The 14,219-nt window shown below is 37.4% G+C and overlaps 1 protein-coding gene across 1 annotated transcript; it reads right to left on the bottom strand.

The window, feature by feature from the left end:
• Positions 1-915: 915 nt before the first annotated feature.
• LOC109364196 (dedicator of cytokinesis protein 3-like) lies at positions 916-12,948 on the bottom strand. The gene is made up of 4 exons (XM_019610808.2): positions 12,877-12,948; positions 10,544-10,691; positions 4,172-4,260; positions 916-1,223 (listed from the first exon to the last, which is right to left on the bottom strand). Exons 1-4 carry the CDS (start codon positions 12,917-12,919, stop codon positions 1,039-1,041), a joined length of 465 nt encoding a protein of 154 aa, XP_019466353.1. The 5' UTR covers positions 12,920-12,948; the 3' UTR covers positions 916-1,038.
• Between the last annotated feature and the right edge of the window lie 1,271 nt (positions 12,949-14,219).

The following is a 14,219-nucleotide window of genomic DNA, read 5'->3' as shown; positions in this document are numbered from 1 at the left end:
AATTGGCTTTATAACCCACAGTACTGAACTGACACCAATTTCAGGTTATTTCAATATAGTGGACTGCAAACTACTTTTCTAGTTCTAGCTTTACAAACAGTTACAGCAGCATTTCAGCAGGAACAAGGAAGGCCTTATTACAGCTGCTTTCAAGAGCATTAGTAAATAATTAGTAAATAATTCTAGAATTCTTCCCACATATTCTCAGTTTTTATTGCATTTCCTCAAGGGCCTCCGCAGTAAAGCTTCAACAATTGCTTTCGATACCGATGTGTCACTGCAGTCTTTCCAGTAATAAAATCTGATAGTTCTCCCATTATGCTTTTATTAAATTTCTTATGTCTGCAAAGTCATCCTTGGTCTTGTTATATTGCAAAGCAATAAGGTAGTATTTCAAATGCTACACATGCAACATAATTAGAAAGCCCATTTCTTATTACACTGTAAAAATTAAGGCTGTTTAATGCCAGGTTTTGTATCCATGATTGTGTGACTGGCTAGGTTCCAGTTTCCTCCCTAAACGAACTCTTGGCTATGCTGTGCCTACCTCAACTCGTGCCAAAAAGACAACTGTCCTAAGCTCCTGCTCCAGAAGCAAGGAGTAAATGGAGCACAGCAATGCCTCAGCCGAGGCAGCTGTTGCAGGGATTAGGAGCTCTATAAGATCAGCTGGAAAATCAGACCAGATCTGCAGCCTCAAGTATGTACACCAGTGTAAAAGGATCACAATAACTCCAAAAATCAAGGCGACAAAGTAGAAGAAACTCTTCAGTCAGGCTTTAGATTACTATCAAGAAACTTCATGCATTTTAAAATAAACATTTCCATGCTTAGTCTACATGGGGGATTTTTAAATGAGGAAAAGGAAATTAAGCAAACTTTCAAGATCACCTCTGATACATATGAATATTGAGTGTCCGCTAATTAAAACGTTCAAATCACACCATTTCACCATGCCTCCCAGAATCTGCAATTGGCATGTACTGACAACTCTTGTATTTTTAACCTTCTTCCAGAAAAGTATTTTTTGACGATTGTTTAAGGAGAACATGAAAAAAACATGATCAATGTTTTAAGATTAGAGCTGTTATGTTTACCTGGCATTATCACATCGGGGAAACCCAGCTTTCTGGTAACAGAAACACCTTTGTTAAAGATCATGGGGTTCTCCCTCCGAACCTGCTCCATGTCACCACGAAGAAGCTGAAGAGATATTATAAGTCCTGAAAAAAACATGGAAATATTCATTTTTCAGGCTTTAAGAATTAGATGGCTGAAATACTGCTTTGATCTATGGTTAATTTAATAAAATTTAATACAAATACCCAAACATAGAGTTATTTCTTGCCTTGGAATCGCTTAGAAGTGGAATGGAAGAAACAAATCTGCTTTGAGTGATCAGTTAGGAGTGCATTATTATATAAACTATAATGCTTTCAAAGTTAGATTACTCAATTTCACACATCACAAGTTGAAGTATTTAGCATTATTTCTATACATCAGATACAGTAAATTACTACATATATATGAGCAACTTCACTTCTATGTGAACTACCGTATCACATAACCCTGTAGGACATCCCAGAAGTGTCTTTAATAGCAATGTTTCACTTTATTCTTGACCTACTTCATGTAAGAATGTTGAATTTAGAGAAATTCTGTATCTCAGCATATTTCATGAGAACCAACAAGTAAAAGTGAACGTGGAAAACAAGAACCAGAAATGCTTAGCAGCCAGCTCTTTCACTGACCCTTTGCTCAGTATATCAACCAAATAGGAATATCAATCACTAGGAATAATTGCACAGTTAGTCTAATTTCTCTCTCTATTAGCTTTTAATTTAAAAGATATACCGCACCCATAAAATGAGGATTATGTATTGGTGAAGTTAGAAAATGAAGCATTAAGATGCCAGAAAATGCCAGCATTAAGACCAACCATGAAGACTTAGTCTCATCCGCCAAGCATGCACAAAAAGCAATGAGAATCACATTCATATCGTAATTTTTCCATAATCCTTTTTTCATTCAGTGAATGACAGCCAGTAGCTCTTTCTGTCCCTCTCTGCTCACTGTGTGGAACAACAAACTGCCTTTTATACATATTCTTGCACGAACCATCTTTAATTCTGCTATTTTCTAAGCTTAATGTACTGGCTTTGCAAACAGTATGTAGTCATTTCATTAGACATGCTTTTAGGAAACTGAACGCACTAATATCCAGTCCACATGCAATACCTTTAGTAGTTAGCAAATAGTACCAGAGTTGATCTATTACTGTATAAGTTAGTCACTAGAAATAATAGAGAATGTAATATTACAGCACAGTATTACAGACAGCACTTCTCTGACACCGTCCCACATGCTACACTCCAACAACCTTCTGCCTACCTACTGCTTCTCCCCAAGAGGTTGGCAGTCTGCTCTCCAGTCCTCTTTTCCTATCCAGCCTAACCTCCCAGTTTTTTCTGTTCCCCACAGCAGATATGAAGGACTAACCTTATGCAAGAGCTGCTGAGATAGGGAGAGAACCAACCAGAGTTTTAAGGACACAAATCACAAGTGTGATTTGAACATTTCTGCACTGTAAGAATAGGTTATGAGAAGCCCAAATTGCATTACTTATGCTAAAAATCAATCAGTCTGCAATACTGTCCCTCAGACTGGGACAGCACTTCTGCTCTCAAACTCTTGATCCAGAGATACATCAGATCTTAATATGTTTCAAATGATTATCTTAAAAAGATGAAGACAAGAGTAAAAATCTATTTCCTTTTCTTCTGCTCTTCAAAAATGCTCATATCTGAAAATAGAACGTTTTAGCAGGCACCTGGCAGTTGCAATTAATGCAAACAGACCAAGTTTTCCAAGTTGTTCACAATTCAGGACATTTTAAAGATAAGTGGTAGGAAACTTCACTGTGATAGGAACAACACATGGAAGGAGATCAGCTTTGAATGTTACAAATCCCAAAACTCAAACCTCTTTTATTTGCTTTTTGGTTGTGTTTAACATCTTCTATGTGGTTGTGAAATGCATATTCTGCTACAACATCTGAATAAGCAAATAAGTGGCACTAAGGCAATAATAGTATTTGGATACCAGTGTGCCTGTCTGAATCATACCCTCACCTAGTAATGCAAAACTACCTGCAACTAAGGAGAACACTACCTCATTCACTAGTTTTTTTTTTGTGTTTTTTTTTTAATGGAATAGCAACTACATCCTTAAATCGCTAAACTATTACTGAAGTTACAAGTGAAAGTTGTACACATTCTTTCCGTGTTTATCTGTCATTAACCAGGAAAACAAAAATAGATGTGAAAGGTGATAAACACCCTGCCAAGGCAGTTAATTCTCAACTACATAATGGAACACCCAGTCCTAAAACTACCACAGGGTCTTCGTGACAATGAACTTATAGGTATGAAAATGTCACTTATTTTGGGTCAGACAGAATTTTCTACATAATAGCTAAGTACACAGAAAAACTTATCTGGTTTTACCCCTATTCACATGGATGCACCGTATCCTGAGGAGAGCAACCTGTAGATACATGTGATACCTGGAAGTTTCAAGGGAATACAGGATGAACAGGAAGATTGTTTTACTCAGGGAAATTCCAATGAGTAGATTTTAATCCTTCTCTTCCTGTGCAGTGAAGTCTGCTCAACCTCAGCCAGTGTCACAAAGACACAGCAGAGTTCTGCTAGCACTGACAGCTGCTAATGTCGTATCCAAGCATGGACTAGCAGTTTTCACAAGCACAGATATACTATAAATACAACAGACCATAAGCTAATTCTATAGCAGGCCATTAGCTCTCTCCACAGGTGAGATCTTCTGGAATAATTAAACACGACAGATAAAAAGGTGAAGAAAATTAAGCTTGCTGAAATCACACCAGTATTATTTTCAACTGTATCTGAAAAGGAAAGATATCAAGTACGTATTATAATTCCTGGTTAAACTGGCAAAGGTAAGGCAGCTTACATCTGTAAACAGAACACAAATTTTAGTTAAACAACATTTAAATCATCACAGTAGGTACAGAAATTCAGCTATGTGTAATCTCACATGTCACTGAAATACTGCACTCTAAATAATCAGCAGTTTCCAAAAGGAAATCTTCAGCTCTTATTACCAGAGAAGTATACAAGTAAATACTTACCATAGTTGGAGCTGGGTGCTGTGTATTTGGTGCTGGACTTGCGAATGATGTTTTCATGGATCTGACACCATTCATTTTCATTGTTACACCTAAAGCAAAAGAACACCAAATCAGGCTAAAAGCTTGATAAGAAAGTCAACTTTGTTGCAGAAATAACACTGTAGGGTTTTGATGCGTGAGCAAAAGTCTTGTTTTTAAAAGTGAAAGGAGAAAAATCATTTTCCCCAGTAGTTATCTCCTTTTTATGGCCATTTTTGAGTCTGCAGTGACTCTTCTGTCATTAAAGCAATTGCTTCGTTCTTTGTATCATGATGTAATGAAGATTCAGATATCTTTAGCTGAATTCTCTGGACATAGAAAATTGGTTTTGAGTTGGAAATAACTGTTGCCATGTATTACTGTTCTGTGTATCATAAACGAAAACAACAAAGCTAGATTCAAGAAATAAAAAGTCGAACTTGGAAGATAAAATAAAGATCTGATTTTTTTTAAGTATCTCATCCATCAACAGCAAGTCTGCTTACGTGCACACTTTACAGGGTGCCTGAAACATGACGTAGCTCTACCTCCCAAACTGCAGAAAAAGGATATGTAAGCTTCTGTACATATTTCACTCTCTGCAGGAGTTTTTTTTTAATGGTCCACTCATCTATACGCAATTTCAATAAGCATTAACAGTAAATGCTATTATTTTCCACTTTCATTTACTTTATGTACCTAAGTCCTTGACACACTTCCAGGATAGAAATTACAACTATATGTCAACTGATTTGCCATATTTCCACTCAATATTATTTCACTATTAAAAATCAGTGTTAACATCAGCTCCAATAACACACTAAAATCTGGCGTGCAAATTATTATCTTTTCAAACAATATCCATGCAGTGTAGCTGGCTGCATGGTCCTTCATTAGACAATCAAATTCAAAACAGCTGGATGTAATCTACCAAGTCCACCACCTAAAAGCGGTGTCTCTAAACAAAATCCTCCTAAATATTTCCAGATAATTCTGTCTTTTCTGCTAGGTTATGCAATGAAAGGCTCTTCTTCCTGACCAGAATGGAGTAGAAAGGAACAGAGGAACCCTGCTGTCCCCAGCAGAGAACACAGCTGCTGACCCCACTCCTCCTGCTGCTGCATTAGGAAGGAAACATTCAGCACTCAGTCCTGGGGAAAAAACTGCTCCTGTGAGTCAGTAGGAAAGGCTCTCTGGATTGCTTTATGAACCCTATCTTCAGTGGGTTTCTGCCTTTGGGGATATGGGTCTTGTTAAGGTATGCTGGGAAAGAGCTTTTGGGGATTCTTCTTGGGGAAACAGAGGGTAAAGGCTATAAAAGGGCTCAGTCATACATAATTGTGCTGCTGTCAGGATATTGAAGATACATTCACAACTCTATTTTGTTACTGAATGTTTACAAAACATATTAAATTAGTGGTCTATGTGTTTCAATTGTCACTGGCAGTCTGGATCCACAACACTGCGCTCAGTTTTGGGCTCCCTAATAAAAAAGCAAAACGTCTCTCTCCTGTGAGAGCCCAGTGGATGAGCAAAGGCTGAAGAAATTGGGATTTTCTGGCCTGGAGAAGACAAGGGAAGGGGAGAACACAATCAGCAGCTTTGTGTTCAAGAAACATTTAGTTGTTGTACTGAGGAAATGGTTTAGTGGGGAAATATTGGTGATAGGTGGACGGTGGTGATCCTGGAAGTCTTTTCCAACCTTAATGATTCTATGATTCTTTTTCATAACTACAAGCCCTCATTAAGACAACTGCCAGGTTCTTCAGTGGGGCATTGTGAGATGATGTAAAACAACAGGCTTAAACTCCAGTAAGAAACCACAGTTCCTTTCAATTAGAATGATGACCCTTATTTAGCTGAACATTAAAGCTGAATAGCTTTGTTTGCACTAATAAAGAGTAAAGCTGTATAACCAATCTGTTAAAGATGCTAAGCTTCCAGGCAAAAAAGTGCTATCAGCACCTACAGCTTGTTATCACATAAAGAAGAGATGCACTAAGAATGCTGTAATGTACTTCACACTAGTGTAAGCACAGATGAAATGACAGTTTTACAGGTGTAATAATCTAAATGAAAACTCAAAATGGAACCTTTGTCACGAACAGTTCTAGTGGTTAAAAAAGAAAAATAAGTGTTTTGATCACAGCTAACTGTCTTTTAAATTCAATAGTTACTCAGAATATTTAAAGCACAAATGAAAGTCAGCAATATTTAACTCAGCAGTAATACTGAATCTTATTCTTCATGAAGTGCAATTGAATTAAACAACTGAATTAAATTTCATTCCTATTGACTTTTACCTAAAGGAAACCCTAAACAACAACAACAAAAAACAAACAAAAAGCCCTTCAAAACTGTTTATAAGCTTTTGACTCCTAAAAATAGTCTTGAGAAAGAAGTATAACTTTCTAAAACATATAAAAATGTTATAAAATTTTAAAACATTTATTAATTTCCTCCATAACGTTGGCAAAATTGGGGTATGATATGAAGCTGCTACTATGAAGACAACAGAGATTTTTTGGCTGCAGCATAATGGATCTGAAGAATAGTGTCCTGGTAAAAGGAATTAAAGCCATCTAGGAAAAGGGGTAGCTAATAATTTTTGGTTGTGTCGGTATTATCACACCACATACTGTCAAGAACAGTGAGATAAGCCCTGCAGCCTGTTACAGCACACTTACCAATACTCAACAAACATTGATTATCATACAAGCAAAAGACAATTTGGAATAAATTAAGCATCATGTACAAACACTTATGAAGGAGAAATGGAGAAAAGCTGTGTCCTCTCTACCTGCTATCCAAAACGGTGTTAAGGCTGCATTTCTGGCCTGTCAGGTGAGGTTAGGCTGGGGCTATCCCACATGAAATCTTAGCTGTCTAACCATCTCAGCATCCCTCCTCCACTGCTGGGTTGGGCAGTGGACATCTCAGCTGACCACAGGAAGATACGAATCCTTCCCGCAGTGACACAGGAGAGAGTGCTTGGACAGGGTGCATGTGCCTGCCTGCCTCCTGCAGGGCACTCCCCTCACCCTTTGGGACTAGGGATGTAAGGATACATGTCCCTGTCTATTCCTATTCCTCCATTTATAGTCCTGTTTGTAAATCAGAAAACCTATCTTCTATTCAGCTTACTCATTAGGGGAAAAAAAATTCTCTCCATATTCTTTACTGCACTCCCCTTGGCAAGACAACTGAAATCATTTATTCCATTGCAAATAATGTTTTCCTTAACAAGGGAACCAACAGAACAAAGTCCGTACCATTCTTCACCCTCAGAGCAGAGGTTACAGAAAATGTCTAACTTCTGGTAACTTTTCAGTTGTTGTATCAGCCTCTGGAGTTGAATTTAAAATAGATTTCAGTCTCCAATGACTTACACCTGTAAATTAAGTTGGAACAAAGCTGTCCCAAAAATCAATGGAGGGTAAAGTTAGTTTAAAGCTAGTTTTGTACCAAATACCAAAGTAAGCTTTACTTCACATTTCTTGAACACAAAGAAGAATATCCCCCCAAGTCTGAAACGTTGGCCTGAGAACACTTACCAGTAATGCAGTTTATTGTGTTTTGTCTAAATACCAGATATATTACCAAACGTATTTCTAGTTTCAACAAGAATTTTGACCTGAGCCATCCATCACCTCTGCAGGTTGGCTAGTCCTGCGGTAAATCTATTGAGTGGAATGTTTGCCACACTACACAGACCCCGATGTCAAACAGACAGGGACAGAAATGCAATGTATGTCTGTCCAGCTGGGCAAATAGCAACAACTGAATTTCAACAGGGAAAAGACAATGTAGCACGTTAAGACAAAAGAGACTTAAAATGTAGTGCCGGCGAAAGAGGGAAATGCACAAAGGACTGAGGAAAAATAGGACAAAAAGACCCAAAATCCATATGAAGATAAAATGAAAGACAAATACATGAAGGTTTTAGGGAAGTGGAAGCATCAACACAAAGAAAAGGTGCAGTGATTAAAGATAAATATTCACATAAAAGCATGAAATCAAAATATCTTAAAAATATAAGGATTGAGATTTCAGTTTTCATCTCACTTTTAAATGTATGTTATTAAAAAGAATTACAGAAGGAAGCCTTCATGCTTTTACATAATGAGCTTACAGCTAGAGCTGTGGTACTCTATCCTCTTAGTAAGATTATAACATGACTGCAGGATTAACCAACAGCAGATTGTGAGCAAAAAGACTTTTTCAGACATAAATCTTTAGCAATAATAAGGCAGACTGGTGAAGTAAATTGATTTTTTCTTCCTGTGCGTGTTATCTCTTGTGGATCCAGCAATAGTCTCAATTTAAATGCCGTGTGTTTCTTTCAGCCAATGTTAGGCTTTCAACTTTTTTCCAGCTGCTCCCTATGAAAGGCTTTTCTGTCTCTAGGTTTTACATAGATAGTGCACAAAAATAATGCTTCTTACTTCTCCTTCAAAAATACAAATAGACCTCCCTCCTTATTTCATTGCATGATGTTTTTGGGCTGGCTTGAGGCATATTGACAACGAAAGTGAGTGCATCAGGTAAGAAAAGTAGCTTAGCACTGTTTTAATATTCATGCACAATTTCCAGATCATAAAAGACAAAAATCTGTTATTTCAATTCTTATCTACAAAGCAAGAAAAGTTAGCTTAGCCAAATGAATGTGCAAAGAGAAGATGTAAGCAGACAAAGTTGTGAAAACATTCTGTCGTGAAGACTAACAGCTATTAAAGCTGCAAAAGGGGTAAGCTGGCACTTTTTAGCTACATCAATTTATTCTCCCTTCTGAAGATTTCTGTTGGAGGTTTACAAAGAAGATGTCAAAGAGCAGTGGCATAAAAGAACAATGTACAACACTCCAGTGCATGATAATGGAAATAAAAGATTAGAAGCATCTGATTGCGGAGTTGGATTTTGTTATGTGCTCTACATCCTCTCTGAGGAGGCAATAATGGACTATGGATGTTAAAAACAGAGAGTTTGGGGAAGAAGAGAAGAACAGCTGGTATAAACCTACTTCAGCATTTTGGCCGATACAGCTGGTATTTTGGGTGGTCTGTAGGGAATCCATACAGCTCAGGGTGAGTAGAGGAAAAGGAACAATTCTCTACTCAGTGATTTTTTTCATGGCAGTAAGAAATTAGTAATTTATCACTAACAAATGGACAAGTCCAGTGTTTAACAGATTTTTACTCTCCTATCTTTCAGCAAAGAAGCTAAAGATGCACTAAAAGGGCATCAAAACAGAAATCAGATTCAGAATGCTTCATTACTGTAAACATTCAAAATGTTGCAGTTGCAATACGTTAACTTATCTCTGCAAGTCCAACATCAACAAATTATATAACCAGAAACCATCAGCTTGAGATAAGCTGAAACTGAATGGTGATAAAATGCCAAATTACCCAGATCCTATTGACAAAGAGATGAAAGAAGTCCATTTTCTTCCCTGCAACTTGACATTTTTGCTACAGTTTTCCTAACTGCTGGCAAAACAAGAATGGAAGAGCTGACTCTGAGAGACTTGCTTTGGACAAACTGATTTCTAATGTAGGAAGAATTATTCAAGAATCTTTCCCTGAACAATGAAAGTCATTTTTTTTCATTTATAGCTTCCCATGAATGGCACATATTCTGCTGCTGAATGCACTTCTCACAAGAGTTCTATTACTCCTCAAATTATCTTATTACTCAGATGATGGCCACTGACAAAATAATGTTATCTGTATCTGAGCCCATCTGCAAAGCACATATTGTCAGTATTCCTTCTCAATGACAAGGTACTTACATACTCTCTGCAGTCTCCAGACAGTTTGTCTGTGCTCTCTTTACTATGATTATGAAACACACTGCACAGTAAGAATTGGTAGTTCAAAGTTCAAAATCGCAAATAAGCAGAAGATAGATTCTTGCTCAGAAAATGTTGACTTGTTTTGATTTTTTTGGTCAGATGCTGTTGATTTCAGTTGTTCCCTAGTTGTTTTCTTGGTTATCGTGACTGAAGAAGAATTGGAGATGTTGCTTCCCTTCGTCAAGGGTAACAGAAAATATTTCCATGTTCTTGAGCTTGACAGATTTTAAATAAGGCCCATTAACAAAAGCACAGCTTTGCATGTTATTTGAGATTTGAGCAATATTCAATAATTTCTGAAGCATTTAACATACCCAAAGCATCGGTAATAATATTAATTGCTTTCTATGAGCTGAAACAATAACTGCCAATAGAATTAGTTTATTTTGTCAACATAAATCTGTAGATGCAGCTTATGGCACCTTAATATCCAGCATCTCTTAAGCATCAATATATTGATATTTTTTTTCTCAATTCTCTTACTTCTAAGAGTTACTCACGTGTAAACTTTGAGAACAAAATCCTTTTCTTCTTTTATTTCAGAGATTGACTGAAGTACATCCATGATGCTCAACACTGCACAGCCATAGGGGCGGCGATAGTGTAAATGTGGGGGCCCCTTTTTTGAGTCATTTAGCAACATGCGACCTAAAATCAACAGAAATTCAGAATATTAGATCATCAAATGCAGCAATTCCATCAACTGTGCTCTGTAATCCCCCTCAGAATGTATTCCTACAGTAAATGTCAACTAAATTGTGATCCTCCCTATATTTGTAGCTTCTTTTTCTCCTTATACCATTTTTATTTCAGAGGTCCACTTGAACTAGCTGACTCACTGGGTTACTTCAATTCAGGAATGTGAGCTTATTAGCTAACAAAACACTCAAGGACAAAGCAAACGGTGCAAAGTCTGGCAACTGTTGATGTACAGCCTCACAACATGTATCTGCATCCAGCCCAGCTGACTACAAATCATTTCTCAAACGAGACAAGAATATATCTTGCACTCACCTCTCTGCAACCACACAGTAATTCATGTGGTCCTTCCATTTTACACAAATTTTCACTTCATACAAGTGTTTTAAGGGAACGTATTTTACATACTGTCATTTATAACGTTTGTCTCGGTGCATAAAAGTAGAACTCAGAGATGAGCTGTGCAGTGACTAATTTCCTATTGGCAGTTTTCTAACAGAGTCAAAAATGTGTAGGCCAGAAAAAAATCACTGAGATCATCTGAGTCAACTTGAACACTACACATCATAATCTGTTCAGCACATATTGCAGCAATGTTAAGAATCTGAACTTAGACTTCAACATAGCTTTATGAAGTTCTACAAGCTTCTTTCAATAAATAGTTCAGGTGAAGTGGAGCAATTACAGCTTTCAAACATTTGACAATACACTAAAGTCAGACAATGAAAAAAGGACCCTTCTAACATGTTTGTAACTTTGAAGGCTTGTACTGTCATCCACAAGGAAGTCCAACAAAGCTATAGTTTCGTTAAGCCATTTAGACATTCTGTGCTTCAGAAAAGATACCCATGGCTGCTAAAGCATACTTGTTGTGAACTGACAGGAAAGAAGGTTGAATACAATTTCACTGCAAACACTATCAAACCATTTCTCAGATAAAAAGCTGTTTAGCAACTGAAGAGGCTGCCATATTCCTGCCTATGTGCGATTAACATTTTAGGTCTAAATGTCTGTAATGAGTTACATGATGCAGGTAAATACTTACTTGCTTATTTCTCAGTGGAAGTACATGCATTCATAAGTTAGAACCATTTAACTCCCTTTATTCGCTAATTATATCCTTCTTAACTGGAGTTTTTTCCTATCAAGCCCTTCCTGTTTAAAAGTCTTTCTGCCAAAGTAATTGATATAGCAGAAATCATACAGGCACTTCACCCAAGCACCCTGCTGGACTAATACATTCATTCACTGTCCACGAGCTACTTCAAGCACTCTGCTATACAAGAAACGTTCTAAATTAAAACTTCCATCTCAAACCCTTTCTATTCTTGCTACTACTGTTTTCAAAAATAAAAGATGAAGCCTTGCCTCGCCTAGAATAGTCAGAGAAGAAGCCTCTAAAAGTGGTGACTACTCAAAAAGATTTAGCAAGGAAGGGCTTTCTTCCTTGGGTAGGGTCAGCTCACATTACTAAGCATCTACATCTTTTTTCATGGTAGTTCTACATGAGCAGGCAGGGGAAATTAGAAAGAAGCAAGGGTATGCTATTGGATGTTGGGCTGCAAGCAGGCAGATACTACTGCAAATGTTCTTTCTGCCAGCTAACATCAAAAAGGAGCAACTGACAGGGGTGAGAGCTCCCATTATTTTTTTTGTAGGCATCTCCTTAAATATAAGTGTGGATTCTTGGAAGCACCACAGATTCCTACAGCAGAAAACAGGTCTTCATATCTATTTATCTAACAGTTCCTGTTTCACTAGTTATGAATGGCCAGGTATGATATGCCCTGCACCTTAAACTACCTATATATGGTAAGTAAAAACACCTCATATGAAATTTCAGAACATTAAACAAAAAGCATTTTCAGTTCCCCCCTCTCCTAAGCATGATGCTGGACCAAACATTTAGTCTCACACGGAGAAAACAGAACCACTGTTACAGAGCCATCAGGAATTTTTTCACACGTACTAACAGATGATATCAGCGTTAGTCTGGGCAGACAGACATGGCCTATAGCTGAGTTTGTTAACTCATCAAGTCATTATAACATCAGCTCAGTAAAATAAATATTTTAAATACTTTTAAAAACATTGTTACTTATGTATGTATTTCAATGAATACATCATACTGTACCTATTCGAATTACATGGGCAACTACATACAAATCTCTCTTCATGTCCTTGCTGCTGAGATCCTAGAAGATTGGAAAAAACAGAAATGATAAAATACAGAACACACTGCACTTCCAAAGCCTGAACAACTCCCTCAAACAATACTAAGGACTACACATAAGGACTCTGCATTCATTTAGCCCCTTCGTATTTAGAAATCCAGAAGTATTATTATTTCTAACATACCAATTTAAAAATAACAAAGCATAGAAGGATCATATTTGGTTGGCATGTTCTCTACAACAAAAGAAAAGAAATGAAATATTCTGACTCCACTGGCTAGAAATGCTGTATCAAAATCTTGACATCTAGCATTTTGATGCTATATTAAAATCATCTCAGTTGTGCTTAGGATCTACAGGCTCTGTCCAGACAAGCTGATGGTTGCCAAGGCGAGCTCGTTCATAGATAACAATTTTCAAAATCCAAAATGAGTGTGAGTTGCACACAGACTGCCAGCTGGAAAGGCTTTGTGCCCCTTCCAATTCCCAAACTGTGCCCTGACATTACTGGGGGATGTGGTAGTTGGCAAGGGCCACTCTGAAACTGAGTGTGTTACGAACAGTGGCAGGGTACTGGAATAACTAAGAAGGGAACTGAGTTTTAAGATGATACAGTTGTTTAGTGAAATACAAGACACTTCAGATGTTCCCAATGTAATTTTAAGGCAAGTGACTATACAGACATATGAAATCTGATAGTTCCATTCAACTTTTCATGACCTTCAAGAAAATCCAGTGAATGGAAACAGAAGAACCTATGAGAGAAAGAGCAAAAGGAGAGCTGAAGCTGACAAGAAAGAAGAAAAAAGAGCATTACTGATCCTGACAAATCCTTACAGATAGAGAAAATAAATGAAGAAGACAGGCATAGAGTACTTGTCGATAATTCATTACTGCAGTACTTTGCATTCACATTAGAAACTGCCCTCAATGCTTTATGTTTGTTTCTGATAATTTTACAGACAGTGATCAACCATAATGCTTTCCCCTGTGCTGTTTTGTTTTTGTTTTTGTTTTTTTTTGCATAAGGAGCCAACAAACATCTCTTCCTAAAGGCATTACCACCACTCAACATGTTTTCCTCATATGTCTAAATCCCAGGAGAAGAAGATTTCAAACAAATTCTGTGAGCTGTGAGAATCTTCACGGATGTTTTACGTTCTAATGCAAAGAGGCTCCTCGTGCTCTACAGCAACAGCTGCCGCCTCTCTGCTCTACTACATGCTGTCATCTTGTTCTGCACTGGATCATCCAGATCCTCCGCAAACGTAATCAGAAGCATCACTCCAGACGCTTCTGAGGA

Source organism: Meleagris gallopavo, assembly GCF_000146605.3.
Source record: "Meleagris gallopavo isolate NT-WF06-2002-E0010 breed Aviagen turkey brand Nicholas breeding stock chromosome 14 unlocalized genomic scaffold, Turkey_5.1 Chr14_random_7180001845642, whole genome shotgun sequence".
Classification (NCBI taxonomy): Eukaryota; Metazoa; Chordata; class Aves; order Galliformes; family Phasianidae; genus Meleagris; species Meleagris gallopavo.
Note: the sequence above shows the minus strand (reverse complement) of the source record. Positions and strands in the feature narration are given on the sequence as shown.